The sequence below is a fragment of the Ursus maritimus genome, unplaced genomic scaffold (genome assembly GCF_017311325.1).
Source record: "Ursus maritimus isolate PB19 unplaced genomic scaffold, ASM1731132v1 scaffold_2, whole genome shotgun sequence".
Lineage (NCBI taxonomy): Eukaryota > Metazoa > Chordata > Mammalia > Carnivora > Ursidae > Ursus > Ursus maritimus.
In genome coordinates, this window is record NW_024424452.1 from 77,596,391 (window position 1) to 77,613,577 (window position 17,187).

At 34.4% G+C, this 17,187-nt stretch overlaps 1 protein-coding gene across 1 annotated transcript in view; it reads left to right on the forward strand.

Moving 5' to 3' along the window:
• KLHL20 (kelch like family member 20) overlaps positions 1-17,187 on the forward strand; it is a 60,682-nt gene that overhangs the window by 17,583 nt on the left and 25,912 nt on the right. The window contains exons 3-6 of the mRNA XM_008696455.2: positions 439-1,012; positions 13,078-13,236; positions 13,978-14,072; positions 16,615-16,730. Coding sequence (XP_008694677.1) covers positions 439-1,012; positions 13,078-13,236; positions 13,978-14,072; positions 16,615-16,730 — 944 coding nt within the window. The remainder of the gene's footprint in view (positions 1-438; positions 1,013-13,077; positions 13,237-13,977; positions 14,073-16,614; positions 16,731-17,187) is intronic.

Sequence of the window (17,187 nt, forward strand, 5' to 3'; positions counted from 1 at the left end):
GTTTTAGAAAAATAAGAATTATCAATATTTTGGTTAAACCAGATTAAGGAATTAAAGTCTATAGGTCTGTTTTGTGCAGAGAGAATAATTTACAAGTGCTTTTCATAACTTTTTATTAATATATTACAGGTAGTTATTAAAGATGTGGTCCAAGACAGTCTAGTCTGAGTACTTCTGAGATGAAAAAAGAATTGTCCTTTATTTTGTGGGAGTACATAATGAAAGTGCTCTGATTTGGGATTAATGTTTGTTCTTCAGAAGACTTTAAGGAAGTTTATGAGTTCTAGCATTCTTAGAAAGGAAGCTCTTGGGAGCTTAGTTCTGCCTTTTGATTACCTGCAGGTTTCCCTATCTCTTGACTGTGAACACTTTATGACAAGAGTGAGTTTCTAATAATATTGCCATCATCTTTCTTCCCTTCTTCCCCCATGCCTGTAGGTGTACCAACATTCGACCAGGAGAGACTGGAATGGATGTAACAAGCCGCTGCACCCTTGGAGACCCCAATAAACTGCCAGAAGGGGTTCCCCAACCTGCCCGCATGCCCTATATCTCAGACAAGCACCCTCGACAAACCTTGGAAGTGATTAACCTTCTGAGAAAGCACCGGGAGCTCTGCGATGTGGTGCTAGTTGTGGGCGCTAAGAAGATATATGCCCATCGAGTCATTTTGTCAGCCTGTAGTCCCTACTTCCGAGCTATGTTTACAGGAGAATTGGCAGAGAGCCGTCAGACAGAAGTAGTGATTCGAGACATAGATGAGAGGGCTATGGAACTACTGATTGACTTTGCGTATACCTCCCAGATAACTGTGGAAGAGGGCAATGTTCAGACCCTTCTGCCAGCTGCTTGCCTTCTTCAGCTGGCAGAAATACAGGAAGCCTGCTGTGAATTCTTAAAGAGACAGTTAGATCCTTCTAATTGCCTGGGCATTCGGGCTTTTGCTGACACACATTCATGTCGTGAGTTGCTAAGAATAGCAGACAAGTTTACTCAACATAACTTTCAAGAGGTGAGTTGTACTTGGTTTGAATGCATTCATAATGCATTGGTCAGGAGAGCAATATGAGTTCATGTTCTGCTAACTAACATGTACCTGTTTGGATATTTACTGCTGATTCTAACTCATAATACCAAAGAAATAAGTTGTTAAAAATTCTAAGCCTGGTTTTTATTTTAGAGACCAATTTTATGTTCTGTCAACAAAAGTTAAAGTTTAGGGATTTGATTCTCCCTAGCCATATTAATAAACTAGTTTATAAGTCAGAATACAGTTTATTAATTCATTAGGAGACCAGTGTCTGATAGGATACCTGGTATCAGTCATTTGCATGAAACATTACCTTCCTTATTATATGGATTGTTCAGCAGAATAAATAATAAATCAGCAGTTACTTGGAGAACTAACAATCAGAAAAAATGAAGTTACATGTATATGAAAAGAATGTTTCATTAAATCTGTTATTTTTCATTTATTCATTTATTTAATAAATATGTGAAAAGCTGTTTCAGCCACTGTGCTTGGGAAAAAAGTCTGCATATAGTGAACAAGATGCCTTTGAGTGTCTGTTCTCATGGAGGTTACAGTCTAGCAGGGAGGATAGCCATTGAATGCATAATTCCACAAATAATTAATTACAGTTAATAGGTGCTAGAAAGAAGCCTGGATGATTTCACGTATTACAGAGAGATTTAACCTTGGTTCTGGAACAGCCGATTGCAAAATTCTGAGACATGAAAAAGCATAACTAGGTTGGGAAACTGAAAGAAACCCAGTGAGACCCAGAGAGCAAAAGGGAGGGTGTTATTACATAATGATTTTCCAGAAAGAACAGAGCCCCATTACACTGGAGTTAATAGACCATGTTAAGAATTTGAAATTCAATCTTAAGAGCAATAGAAAACCATTAAAGGGCTTTAAGAAAAGACATGGTCCCTTTTGCACTTTAATAGCACTCTTCTCCCCACCACGATAACTTCCAATGGATCAAAGATTTAAAAATACAAAATGAAACCATGAAAATATTAGAAGATGACATGGAGCAATTCCTTTTTAATCTTGAATTGAGAAAGGCTCTTCTAATTGACTAACACAGAAGGCAGAAGAAAATATTGATAGATTTGACTACATAAAAATAAAAACAAAACAGTAACAAGATAAAAGTCCAAAACAAAGTGAGAGAGAGGGGGGGGTGCCTGGATGGCTCAGTTAATAGAGCATGAAGCTCTTGACCCTCAGGGTTGTGAGGGTCCACTTTAGGTGTATAGATTACTTAAAAATAAAATCTTTTAATGCAACTATCCCAGACAATAATCTCTTTAATACAGCAAGAGATCTAATTGGTCAATAACCTAGACCAATGATGTAACCAAAAAGTTGTCAATAAAATTCGGATTGCCCTTAACATATGAAAATCTGCTGCAGGTTGTTCATAAACGCAAATTAAAACTATACCAAAGTACTATTTTTCATTTCTTAGATTACAAAATTATAATCTATCCGATTACAAATATCTAGAAGTTTGATTCCACACCCTGTTGACAAGGCCATGGAGACAAGGTAATGGAGCTACATTGCTAGTGTGAATATAAATCGATACAACCTCCTTGAAAGGAAATTTGCACACTTTTTCACACTCCTTGACTCAGCATTCCCATTTCTGGGAATTTGTGCTACAAATGTACTGGAGAAAGGAGCAGTTTGAGGAGATGAGATCATGGGTTTTGTTTTAGATATACTCAATTTGAAACATCTGTAAGATGTCTAAATAGAGATACTGAGCCAGGCCACTGTTTTTGAGCCTTTTATCTTCGAGGTTAGACTGAGATTAAAATTTAGGAGTCGTCAACTCATAATAATGAAACTATGATGGCTTAATCTTTTAAAGACAGGATTTAACCCAGAAACTATAAAAGATTGGTAAATTTGATTGCATAAAAATTTAAACCTTTTTTTATAATAAAAAAGCACCATCAGCAAGGTCAAAAAATCAATGCCAATGAGATCACCGAGAAGGGAGAGAGAAGAAAAGAGCCTTAAAATTTTTCCAACATTGAAGGTTGGTTAGTGAAAGAGCAACTGGCAGAGGAAACAGGGAATAACTAGAGAAGAGGAAAACCAGGAGTGTGAGATCATGAAATGCAATGGAAGGGATTTTTTTTTTTTTTAAGGATGAGCAAATTATATAGATACAGATATAGATATAGATATACACACACTAGTGTAGCCAGGAAGTTTCCAAAAACTAAGATTAAGGCCATTGGCCTTAAGAATTATTAAAACATTACCAACATTTTGGTAGAGAAGGTATAGATCAGTGGAGCTGAAAAGAGTCCAAAAGTTGACATTTAAAGTCAGTGGAGGAAAGTGGAATTATTTAATAAATGTCATTAGGAAAATGGTGATTTGGGGGGAAAAATAAAGATGGAATTCCCAATGGATGAATAATTTAAATCTAAAAACGAAATTCTAAAAGTTCTAGAAGATACCATTAATTGGCTGGTAGTAAAAATGACCTTTCCAACCAGGACACAACTGAGAAGCCATAAAGAAAAATTGATAAATTTGATTGTTTAAAAATTAAGAATTTTTGTTCTTTATAACAACTTAACAACAGTAGCACCATAAACTAAATCAAAAATATCAATGCCAAACTCATACATGGAGCATACATGACAGAAAAAAACAATAATTCCCATAAAAATCATACAAATACAGTGAAAAAAACATGAAAAACACAATAGAAAAATCGGTAAAGGGTATGAATAAGTAATGTGTAAAAAGATATTCAAATATAAATAAACATATGAAAGTTTAATCACCCTTACACATAATTAAAGAAACATACATCAGAACAAGATACCTGTGGTGCCTGGGTGGCTCAGTTAAGCATCTACCTTTGGCTCAGGTCATGATCCCAGGGTCCTTGGATCCAGCCCTGTGTTGGGCTCCTTGCTCAGCCGGAAGCCTGCTTCTCTCTCTCCCTCTGCCTGCTGTTGCCCTGCTTGTGCTCTCTCTCTGTCAAATAAATAAATAAAATCTTAAAAAAAAAAAAAAAAAAAGAAGAGCAAGATACTATTGTTAACCTATCAGGTTGGAAAAACAACTTTTTAATTTTATTTGGAAAAAAAATCAAATTTACAAGAAATTATAAGAAAAAAAACCTTCCATATATCCCTTAGCAAGATTACCGTTTGTTAACATTTTGCCACATTTGCTTTACCGTTCTCTCTCTATTATATGAAATATTTTTCTCTGAACAATTTGAGAGTATTCCATACATCATATTCCTGTACTCTTGAACATTTCAGTATGTATTTCCTAAGACCAAGGACATTTTTTTTTACATAGAATTCTTTTACAACAGTTCATTTATCAAATTCAGGAAATTTAACATTGATTAAAAACATTATTTAATCCATAGTCCCCATTCCAGTTTCACCAACTGTCCCAGTATTGTTCTTTATAACAATTTTTTTCCAGTCCAGATTCTAGAGCAGATGATTGCATTGCATTTAGTTGTCATGTTTTTTGAGTTCTAGATAATCTGTAGTAGTTCCCTCCACATTTAAGAGCATAGGCCACTTGTCTGATGTTTCCTCATGGGTAGATTCAAGTTACACATTTTGACAGGAGTACTACGTAAGTGATGTTTTGTCCTTCTCAGTGTATCGCAGAAGTATATGGTATCTATTTGTCCCATTACTGATTATGTTAACTTTGATCACTTGGTTAAGTGGAGTCCCCAGAGTTTCCTATTAAGTTATTATTTTGTAATTAGTAAGAACTTTTACAGAGAGGTGCTTTGAATCCATGTAAATATCCTATTCCTTATCAAGCTTTTACTCACTTTCATTCACATCCATTGATAATTTCTGCCCAAATTAGTTATTACTATGATGGTTGTAAAATGGTGATTAAAAAAAATTCCCTCTCTTCTATCAACATTCTTCTATAAGGAAGAATTTTCCTCGTTCTGAGTGATTGATTAGCATTATGGACTCATAGACTTTTATTCTAGTTGATGGATTATAGTTCTTAGTTACCATTTATTATTTTGGTGCTTTATAGTCTGATTTATCCTTCCTGTGCTTATTTTTGCAAATTAAGCAGACATATGCATGTTTTTTTATTTCCATTTCTGTCCTACACAAAAGGTAGCATTGTGTATATTCTCTGTTGCACTTTGCCTTCTACTTAATTTATTCCGAAATTCATTCCATATCAGTTCATAGAGATCTTCCTTGTTCTCTCTCCACAGCTGCATTCTTCTCCTTCTGTATACCACAGTTTGTTCAATCAGTTTACTATATGTGAGCATTTAAATAGTGTTCAGTGTTTTCCCATTACAAATAATGCTGCAATTAATAGCCTGTGTATGGATATTTCAGTGTTGTTGGAGGTTTATTTCCTGGAGATGGGGCTGCAGGGCTAAAGGTTAACTGCATATGTAATTTTGTTAAATATTACCGAATTCCCTCTATGGGGATGGAACCATTCTGACCATAATATATGAGGGTGACGATCTCTTCATAGCCTCACTAACAGATTATATTGTCAACCTTTTGAATTTTGCCAGTCTAATAGATGAGAAGTGGAATCTTGGTGTGGTTTTAATTTACATTTCTCTTTACATAAAATGAAGTTGAATATCTTTCAGATGTTTAGGGGACCTTTTTTATATAATTTTTATTATTGTTTATTATTATCTTCTGCCCATTTTTCTATTCAGTTTTTAAAATATTTTTTCTCCTCAATGTTTTAAAGTTGAGACTCTCTATATTAACAGTGATAGCCTTCGATCTGTGATGCATGTTACTCATTTTCCCAGTTTGCATTTGCCTTTCAACTCTGCTTATGGTATTTTTGGTTATGCAAAAGGTTTTGGGTTTGTTTGTTTTTTTTATATTGTCAAATGTATAAATCTTTTACTTTATTGCATCTGGGTTTTGTGGCCGAGTTTGAAGTCTTCCCCTTTCCTCAGGTTAAAAAGGATTTCACGCATATTTTTTCTAGTATATATATGGTCTCTCCGAGTTTATCTTGTGTAGGGTGTGAAATACTTACTATTATTATGTAAATATCTGTCTAGTCCCAATACCCTTTATTTAAAAGTCTCTTTTTGCCCCCAATGATTTGAGATAACAGCTTTATTATATACTGAATTTCTGTGTGTGCTGGCTTCTAGATCTTCCAGTGTAGGCCATACAGCACTACCACACTGTTTTCTCCAATGTTTTAATAATTGAGGCTTTGTAGTAAATTTTAATACATAGTAGGGTTATTAATACCCCTCCTATATAACTCTCTTTTTCAGTGTTTTCCTTTCTTGCATGTTTATTTTTCCAAATGAACTTAAAATCACGTTATCTAGCTCTAAGAAAAAACCTTGGTGTATTTATTGGGATTATATTAATTTGTAAGTTAAGAACAGTCGTTTTTATGATGTTGAGTTCTGTTAAAAAATGAGAAATGTCTTTCTTTTTCTTCAGTTCTATATTTTTATCTCTCAGGAATGTTTTATAGTTTTCTTCGTTTAAGTTTTGTACATTTCTTCTGAAGCTTAGTGTATTTTTTTTGTTGCTTTTGTAGTTTTTTCCCCCTTCATGACAGCTTCTAACCAATTGCCATTAATGTATATGAAAGCTACCTTACTGAACTTTTTTATTCTTCGAGTTATTTTTGCCATTGATTCTTTAGAGTTTTCTGAACATCCTATCATGTCATCTGCGTATCAGTAGTTTTATTTCTTCTCCAGTTGTTAATCCCTTTAATTTTTTTTTCTCTAGTTGCTTGGGTTAATATTTCTAGTAAAATGTTAAATAGTAATGGAAATATTGGACATAGTTTGTTTCTAGCATTAGTAGGAATGACTTTGGTGTTTTCCCATTAACTGATATGCTGTTTTTAGGATTGAAGTATGACTATTTTATCATATTAAGGAAGTATCCATGTAAAACAATTCCTGTTTTCTTGGATGCTTAGGAATGGTATTGAATTTTGTCAAGGATTTTCTCAGTATTTATGGAGGTACTCAAATGAATTTTCTCCTTAAACCCATTATTATTATGAATTACATAAATGAGGTCCTAAAATTAAAGCATCTTTGCATTCTACGTACACACATTTTGGTCATGGTGTACCGTTAATGTGATGTTGGAATCTATTCACTAATATTTTACATAGTGTTTTTATATTGCTATTCAGAAGTGATGGTAGTCTTTAATTTTCTTGTGCTGTCTTTATCAGGTTAGATATACATGTTATACTTCATGAACATGACTTAGAAGTTTTCCTGAATGTTCTGTGCTTTGAAACAATTTATACAACATTGAGACTATGTCCTTTCTGAAATGTTGGTAGAATTTCTCTGTGAAACTGTCTAGGCTTGGTGCTTTTTTGTGAAGTAGTTTATTGATAATTTTCTCTATTCTACAAAATTTCCCTAGGTTCAGTTTTGGTAGACTATATTTCCCTAGAAAATTACCAATTTTATCTACGTTTTCAAGTTTATTTGTATAGAGGTGTAAAGTAATTTCTTTTAACTTTTAAATTTCTGCATCAGTGGTTATTTGCCCCTTGATTTTTTTTTTTTTTTTTTTTTTTGTGAGAGAGTGCATATAAGTGGGGGGGGGAGCAAAGGAGGGGTGCATGGGCCAGGCAGAGGAAGAAGGAGAGAAAGAATCTTAAGCAGGCTGTATGACCAGTGCGGAGCCCAACTCGGGTCTTGATCTCACCACCCTGAGATCATGACCTGAGTTAAAACCAGACGCTCAACCAACTGAGCCATCAAGGCGTCCCTTACCCCTTAATATTTTGCATTTTGTATATGTGTGCTTTCAGTGTTTCTTTCCTTGAAAAAGGTAGCTAGTGGTATGTCTATTTTGTTTATGTTTTTCCAAAGAATCAGTATTTAGATCTATTATTTAGTAGTATTTAGTATTAGTATTTAGATCTATTAATTAGATCTACAGTTTTTTGCTGTTTCATTACATTCTGGTTTTACCTTCATTACTTTCTTCTTCGTGTTCTCTTTTGACTTGCTGTGTTCTTTTTCTGCCTGTTTGATTTGAGAATTTGATTTGTTTTCATTCTTTTACATTAACTACTATGAGTGTTTAAAGCCATAGTTTTCCTTTGATCATTGTTTTAAATGTATTTATAGATTCTTATCTTTATTGCTAAATTGTTGTTTTACAGTAATTCTGTTTATATTTCGCTTTACCAAGAACTATTAATAGCAAAATTTTAAATTTTTAGGTGGAAGGAGTTTTTGTATTTTTTTAATTTTGTTTTTAATTTCTAGTTTTAGTGCATTGTAGTCAGTGTTTGTAATATTTCTACTTCATGAAATTTACTGACTTTTTTAGTCATGTAATATATGATCAATTTTTCTGACGATTCCATATGTGCATGGAAAGGAAGTATATTTTCTTGTCCCTATTCTCATAGTATAGTATTTGATGTATATGCATAAAGTCTATCTTATTAATTATATTACTTAGCTCTTTTATATTATTTTGTCCACAGAGCTGTGTGTTAAAGTCTCTTATTTTTGGTGTGTTTCTATTTCTCCTTGCATCATCTGTGGTTTGTAGGTGGTCACTATGTTGCTTAATGCATATATAATCACAATTCTGTATCTTAATTACAGATTGTGACTTTTAGCTTTATAAAGTATCCTCCTTTGTCAGATTTAATTCATTTGTTGTCTTAATTCTACTTTGATACCTGGCTTTCAATTCTTGTTTTCTTTTGTCTCCACCTGCCTGATTCATCTTTGCACATTTGCCCTTTACTTGTAGCCTTTTTGCATCATGATGTTTTAGGTATTTTTCTTGAATTTGCATAGAATTAAGTTTTACTTTGTGAGCCAGTTTGAAAATCTTTTTCTTTAAATAGGCAGTTAAAGCCCGTTTGTATCTGTTGCCATGACTGATAAGTTTGCACTCGACTCCATCATACTATATTTTTATAAAAGGTATTTAATATAGTTATATTTACTCTATTTCTTTTTCTATATGATAACTTCCTTGCTCTATATTATTATTTTATTTATTTTGGTATATAGGAACATTTGTGATTTTGTTCTAGTGATTACTTCTGTAAACTAGAAAAAGTAAGTAGAAGGAAGAAAAGAATAAAGGTTAGAGCAAAAATCCAATGGTTCTTTGAAAAAAAATTGATGAACCTCTAGTTACACTGATCAAGAAAGAAAGTAGGGAAGACACATATTACCAATATCAGAAATAAGAGGACATCACTACAATCCCTCAGATTAAAAAGCATAAGGGAAATAAATAAATAGCATAAGGGAGTATTAACAACTTTTTGCCAGTAAATTCAATAACTGATAGGAAGTGGACATATTCTTTGAAAAACACAGATTACAGAAACTGACTCCGGAAGAAACAGAAAACCAGAACAACCCTATATTTATGAAAGAAATTGAAATAGTAATTTAAAAACCTTCCCACAAATACAATGCCCATCCCAGATGGTAAATTCTGTCAAACATTTAAGGAAGACATAATACTACTTTTATATAAAGTCTTTCAGAAAAAGGAGGAGGAGGCTGCCAAATAAAGACAAATTCACCCTGATATCAAAACCATAAACACTAAAAGAAAACTACAGATAGATCTCTCTTATTAATTTAGATAGGAAAAATTTTAACAAAATATTAGTAAATTGATTCCATTTAAATATAAAAAATGGAATACACCATGACTAAATGGAGTTTATACCCCACTAAAGTTAAGAGTTAATTTCTCATTTAAAATAATCTAACTTCTTCATACACTTTTTTAAAAAACAGATTTGACTCTTAATTTCATCCCACTATTTTCAAATGTCAGAATCCACTCTCTAAAACTAAAGATTTGCCAGCACTAAGAATTTCCAAAATCATTTGCCAGAGTCATTGTACCCCATATTAAGGATTCCCCGCTTTTGGGATGATGGTAATATTTTATATCTTGATTGTGATCATGGTTACATGAGTACACTGATCAAAACTGATTGATATGTACATTTAAAATAAATAAATAAGGTTGATTTTTTAAAATTTCCTGCTTTAACAATAGCTTGTGTTTTAGATCTAAGGTAGTAGCAATAGCTGAAGAATATCCTTAACAGTAGAGAAAGTTTTAGAATCCCTTCCAGTTCTAATCCTGCCTCTCAAGTGAGCCTGATATATACCATGATGGAATCCCCTTGTTCATGGACTAAGAGGCACTGGTTTGTTCACTCGTTCTGTGCAGATACAAAAAAATGTCACCATTTGGGGCTTAACACATGTGACTCATTTAAATTATTCTCTAATTTAAATCTATATTTAATTTCCTTCTATTTCATTAGACATAGCTTAATTCATACAGTGTTATTTTTGTCCATAAACATGAATTTAAAAATTCTTTCAACATTAAGTTCACCACTCACTTCTGTTAGAACAACTCTAGATGACTTTGCTTATTCACTCTTGTTCTTTTGAGCTTTATTCATTCTTCAAATTGCATCTACATTCATCTGAAGAAACTAAAAGTAAGCTCATTACCATAATAGTGTGGGACTTAAAATTCAGATCTCCTGTAAACTTTTACTTAAAACAGATACTTTAAAGAACTATTTTCTTGGAGCGCCGGGGTGACTCAGTTGGTTAAGTAGTGGCCTTCAGCTCTGGTCATGATTTTAGGGTCCTTGCTTAGGGGGAAGTCTGCTTCTCCCTCTGCCCCTCCCTGCTGCTCATCCGTGCACACTCTCTGTCTCTGTCTCTCTCTCTCAAATAAATAAATAAAATCTTAAAAAAAAAAAGGAATTATTTTCTTAACCTGGTTGTTTGGTCAAGGATAGATTTCAGTGCAAGATTTGCTCTAATGGTGAGCATTAATATCTTTTTCTTCTTGGTGGAAAAAGGAGAAGTGACAATTTAACTGGACTTTGTTTATCAAAAGTATTATTTTTACTCTTTGCTTTTAGTGCCAAACAAATATTTGCTCACATGGATTTTCATCTTTTCTTGCCATTTAATGTTTCCAGTAAGTGACTAGTGAATATAATAGTGGTTTATTCATAAACTTTAAATTTGGTGATCATTGGTTTATAATCACTAAGTTGGGAAAAAGAATTTGTACTTTAACAAGATCCAAAAGAATGTTAAGGCACTTCACAGAGATATATGATACCACCTTTGTGTTTAAGTTAAGAGATCAGAGTGAAAAAAATAATAAGAGGAAAGTAAGATACGAAGTTGGCTACAGTCTTGCACGCTGTGAAGGCCAGCACACTTAATTTGAATTTTGCTCTTGGTTTATAGCCCCAATATGGGGTTGCCAGATAAAATACAGGGTGCCCAGTTAAATATAAATTTCAGATGAACAGCAAATAATTTTTTAGTGTAAGTATGTCCTTTGTTTGATTTACTAAATCTGACAAGCCTGCCACAGAGAGTATCATGCAATCATGCTAACTACTAAGTTATCTGGGTAAGCAACCTCAGCTAAATTTTGGAGGTAACCTATTTAATTTCCTGACCTCCAGAAGGTTTCTCACTCAGGTGATTTGAAAATTTGTGCCATAAAAATTGTAGAGCTCATTAGTATTTTCTACTGTTAAGTACAGCTGACCTTATGGCCCTCATGGTTTGGGGATTTGCATTTTTTTCTAATGTACTTGAGGAAAAAACATTCTTAATCAAATATTCAAATTGCTATGACTTATCTCGAATCCTGCTAAATATTCTGACTTTTCGATCATAAAAAAGCCCTCTCAAGAGAGTACATCATCTGCATTAGAGGTCACACAGTAGGAATTAGAGCTCTTCCTGCACTAATAGATAATGGACATCACATGTAGCCCAGTCTTCTGAACAAGAGAACAACCACGTGGAGTGTAGCAGTCCTGCTTTCCTCTTCCGCATTGCACCCTGCCCCTTTTAACTCTACATACTGATGACAAGATTTACAAGATCTTGGGATTTGTGGCTGGACTAGGTAATACCCTTGTTGCCATTTCATCTCCATGGTTTGTCCTGAGTGGTTTCTCAGAGGTTTTCATGGGTCTAACACTCTCCTCAGTACATTCATTCTTGCCTGTAGAATTGCTGATACCCTCATTCTTTTTTTAAATTGGCCCCATAGTGTTTCTGCCCAAAAGTTGCTCTTTCAGCAACTGCTCTTCCTCTGAAAGCTTGCTCTGATTTTTTGTATGCCTCATATTTCTGGAGTTATAATTTGGTGTAGTTAGTTTAGTTTATTTTGAATGTAAACTTATATTTTGATACTTTATTTTAGAAAAACAGCTTTCCTTTTTCTTAAATCGCTTGAATCACAAATTATTCTTTTTCCTAAATTTTAATTATGTCTTTGGTACTGTCCTTTGTTCCCCCACCTCTTTTTTTAAATAAACTTCATTTTTTTTTAAAGATTTTATATATTTTAGAGAGAGAGAAAATGCACAGAGGGGAGGGGCAGAGGGAGAGAGAGAGAGAGAGAGAGAAACTTAGGCAGACTCTGTGCTGAGCACGGAACCCAGCACAGGTCTCTCTCACAACCCTGAGATCATGACCTGAGCCAAAACCAAGAGTCAAAAGCTCAACCAACTGTACCACGCAGGTACCCCCAAACTTTATTTTTTAGAGCAGTTTTAAGTTCAGAGCAAAATGGAGCAGAAAGTTTGGAGTTCCCACGTACCCCATTTACACAGACACTGTTATCCCTGTTATCAATGTCCTACACCAGAGAGGTACGTTTGTTACTATTGAAGAACCTGCATTGACATGTTATCACCCAAAGTCCATAATTTAAGGTAGAGTTCACTGTTGGTGTTATACATTTTATGGGTTTTGACAAATGTGTACATCATTGTAGTAATATAAAGGATAGTTTCATTGTCCTTAAAGTCCTCCATGCTCTGCCTATCTTTGTTCCCTTTTAAAAATTTTTCTTCTCTAGTACTATTTTGAACTTCAGCTCCATTATGAAATAGAGCTTTCCCCATAACCCTGAAGAACAGTATTGAAACAGTACATTAAATGTGGTCACAGGGTTTTTTCTTTATTCTTACCTAACTTTGAATAGGTGATGGAAAGTGAAGAGTTCATGTTGCTTCCAGCCAATCAGCTCATTGATATAATATCTAGTGATGAACTAAACGTTCGCAGTGAAGAACAGGTGTTCAACGCAGTGATGGCCTGGGTCAAATACAGTATTCAAGAAAGACGTCCTCAGTTACCCCAGGTATGGTGGAAATGTTTCTCCAAGTAACTATCTTTTTTGTACTGGATGAAGTAGTATATATTTGACTTGCAAAAAAGAAACAGTTGTCACTGTCCCTTATATTAGACTGTAAGAGAGATTATCTGTCTCCCAATAAATCAAGGAGATAGTGTTTAGAAGCATTGTTAAGTGTTTATCATTATGAACTTTTACTCCTTGTCTTCCTCTCTATTTTGCATCAACTCTAGGTTAGGGTTATAGCACAAGTCAGAATCTAAATGGTACTAAATGAACAAAAGAAAGTAAGGATGGCAGTTATCTTGCTTCCCTTTGCAATGTGGCTTGGAAATCCTGTCACATTTTGAGCCATAAGTGGTCACTAAATGAAATGTTTAATGTTCTTGTTATTATGACTATAATTTTCAGCAATTTAATAGGATATTCTTCTAGATTGTTACAGTCCAGTTATATAAGCTACTTATAGAAGCGCTTATAACATATTGCTGAAAGCTCAAAGTAGAATTCTAAAGTGTATTAGTATGTTTTCAATTTTCTGATTATTGAGATTACTGAAATGGTGGAATAAATTTGGTTTTAGTATTTATGCCTTCCTTTCCTATTTATTATTTATTAATTAAATCAAATTAATTCAGTGAGATCCCAAAGCAATTGGAAACTCAATATGGGAGCATAGGTTATGTATTCTCTTAAATATCTTGCAAGTGGGAGCTCGTGCCTTTAACAATATTTATTACCTCTTAGGTGCTGCAACATGTTCGTCTGCCTTTGCTTAGTCCCAAGTTCCTGGTGGGCACCGTAGGCTCTGATCCCCTCATCAAAAGTGATGAAGAATGCAGGTATGAGTGGCCCGGGTTGGGAAAAATCAACAACTAAACATTCCTATTTTCTCCTAATTTCCTTATTTGTCTTGTTTCCTAAATATTTGTATTTCTAGTGCTGACACCAGGGCAATATCGAACAGGTTTTTCTTCTGGGTTAGGGTCAAGAGGAGGAGATGGAAGAAGAGGACTGAGCTTCCAGTATTACATTCCATTAGTTTTTATGTGTGGTGCTAATTGGTGTAGAAGTGGCAATAAAGAGGTAGATTTCTTGGGGCACCTGGGTGGCTCAGTTGGTTAAGCATCTGCTTTCAGTTCGGGTCATGATCCCAGGGTCCTAGGATCAAGCCCCACGTCGGGCTCCCTGCTCAGTGGGGAGCCTGCTTCTCCCTCTTTCCCCTGCTCATGCTCTATCCCTTACTGTCTCTCTCTTGAATAAATAATATATTTAAAAAAGAAAGAGGTAGATTTCTAAGATTTTAATGCAAGCTTGAATTTGAAGAGGCAGTTCTCTGCTAATATATGTTTTTCTTGAGCTAAATAATGTTGTTGACTCTGTCAAAAAGGTGTCAGGAGCACTTTTTCATTCTATCACATATGCCTGCCTAGGGAATAGGACCAGCCTTGCTTTCTGAGGACGTGAACAGAGTCAAAGGACTACTCCTTAAGCAGCTGTGGAAAGGTTTCCACTAGAATTTGGTGGAGCAGTTTCATAATGTTTTTTGATTGAAACTCTAAACACTTTTGTAATACAAATGAGATACCTATTTTATTGGGCTATCTCTATAATATAGACACAATTTAAAAATTACTTTTCCCAGTTTGATAGATTTTTAAGACTTAGATTCCACAAACCATATGGTGTTTTTAACCATTCCCCCCCCCCAAATATTCTATATATAAAAATGAAAGAGCAAGTCAATACTCAGAACTCCTTAAGCTATACTGACCTTTGGGTCTCCCTTAGTGACTAAAGCAACTTGTTCTAGTATTAAAGAATCCCTATAACAGAGGTAGAACATGTAGATTCATTTCCATTTCTTCTATAATCTGAAGCCTGTCCCTTTAACAAGAGATGTCAGGGGACGTTTTAGATACTTGTCTCTTAAATTTAAAAAACAGACAAATGGCAATTAATTCCCTCAAATATTCACAATAGCAGAAGGAAAGCCATGTGAATTATGGATTCTGAAATCTGAAGAAACAATGCAAAGGTGCCCCTTCCCCATAAAACATAAATCAGATTGTATTATTCTGATACACAAAGTAAAGGTACTTCCAAAATCACTTTTAAAAGAAGCCCCTTCCTGATATCCTGACCTGATATCACCATTTACTAGCTATGGGACCTTAGGCAAGTACTTTAACCTCTTTCTGCTATAGTTTCTTCATCTGTAAAGTAGGGATAATAATAGTTCCTATTGCATAGGGCTGTGGTGGGGATTGGCAAGTTAATATATTAAGCCCTTAAAACAGGGACGGACACATAGCTGTAAGTGTTCTTGTTGTTACTATTAATTTTGGGTTGGCTTGCTAGGTATTAGCTCTGTAGTCCTCTTTCTAGGAACCCCTGAACACTTAATTAAAAACTGGCTATTAGGAGATCACAGTCTCTGTTTTTAAGGCTGAGGAAGCTTGAAAAAGCTCTTGGTCGTCAGCTTAGGATTTGGGGGGTTGGAGGGTTGTTGGTTTTGGGGGGGCTTAGGATAAATAAACTCAGAAGGGTCTTATCAAAGCCATATATTGGAAGTGCATTATTGGGTCATGCTTGGAACTGGTCCTGCAGGAATAAATTACTCTTTGTAACATAAAAAGCTAGAGAAATGAAAATGTATTTTAGGAAACACTTCCAAAGTTGAGAAAGAACAGAGTTACAGATTGAATTTGCACTGATCAGGCACTGAATAACTCAGAGGACTCAAGTGAGAGAAGTACATACATGAATAGTTTGTATGAGGGTATTGTATTCAACAAGTATAATGACTAGAATCTTCTCAGAAAGTACCTTAACAGACAGGAAAAAAAAAAATTTGTTTATCCTCAGTAGACTTGTTGAGAGTAAACCATTTCATAACAGCACCAGATAGCAACTTAATATTAAATGACAGTATAGTGTTTCTTTTTAGCAATCCAATTTTTGCAATATTTTTATTGTTTAATTAATCTAACAAATACCTAGTGCCAGGGCTGATGTACTGCTTTGCCAGTATCCTGCAGAATCTAGTAAAATTCATTAGAAAGCAGTAACTATGCAGACTGGTAATTGAGTTGTTTTAGTTCTCCATAAGTTATTGTTGGCCCCAAGCATATTAAGTATTAGGCTAAATTTTATATTAAGATAGGAAGTCATGATAGAAATACCAATCAATTTACAACTCATAGTGTGACTGGCATCATTTCTGTCGTGTTTATAACTTTTTAAATATTGGCTGGCATTCATGATTTGGTTTGATTTATGCTTGTTCCCCTTTGCCAACTTACATATTCCAAAACCATATTGGGATTTGACTAACAATGTTATTTAGAAACATTTGGAATAAAGGCAAAATTTTCTTCACAGAGACTTGGTAGATGAAGCTAAAAACTATCTCCTTTTGCCTCAAGAACGACCACTAATGCAGGGACCGAGGACAAGACCACGGAAACCTATTCGATGTGGTGAAGTACTCTTTGCAGGTTTGGGTCTTAATATACTATGACTAAACTGAATATTTTCCCACATGTTGAACTGTCATTTGAGCTGTCCTTTGGACAACTGTGATATCCACTGTCATAAGAAACACAAAATAAGTTACCATGTAGCTTGATTGTTAACTCATGGTCCAACACTGGTATTCTCCGAGAGTGCTCTATTTTTATATAAGTCTAAAACTGTCATGCAATGGATGTTTTGTTAAAATGAGTCTTATGCATTAATTTATATACCAGTATGCAAGACACCTTATAATTACCTAGAACTTTCAAAAAACATTACATTAAACATTACATGCTTTCCTAGCTCTACTGAGCTAGACTGAGCCCAAGACAACCTGCTATATCATTTTGCTCCTACCCTCTACTCCTAAATCTCTGAGAATTTTCAGCATCAGATGTTTCCCTTCCATCCATGTAAATTTAGCTGCCTTGCTTGCCT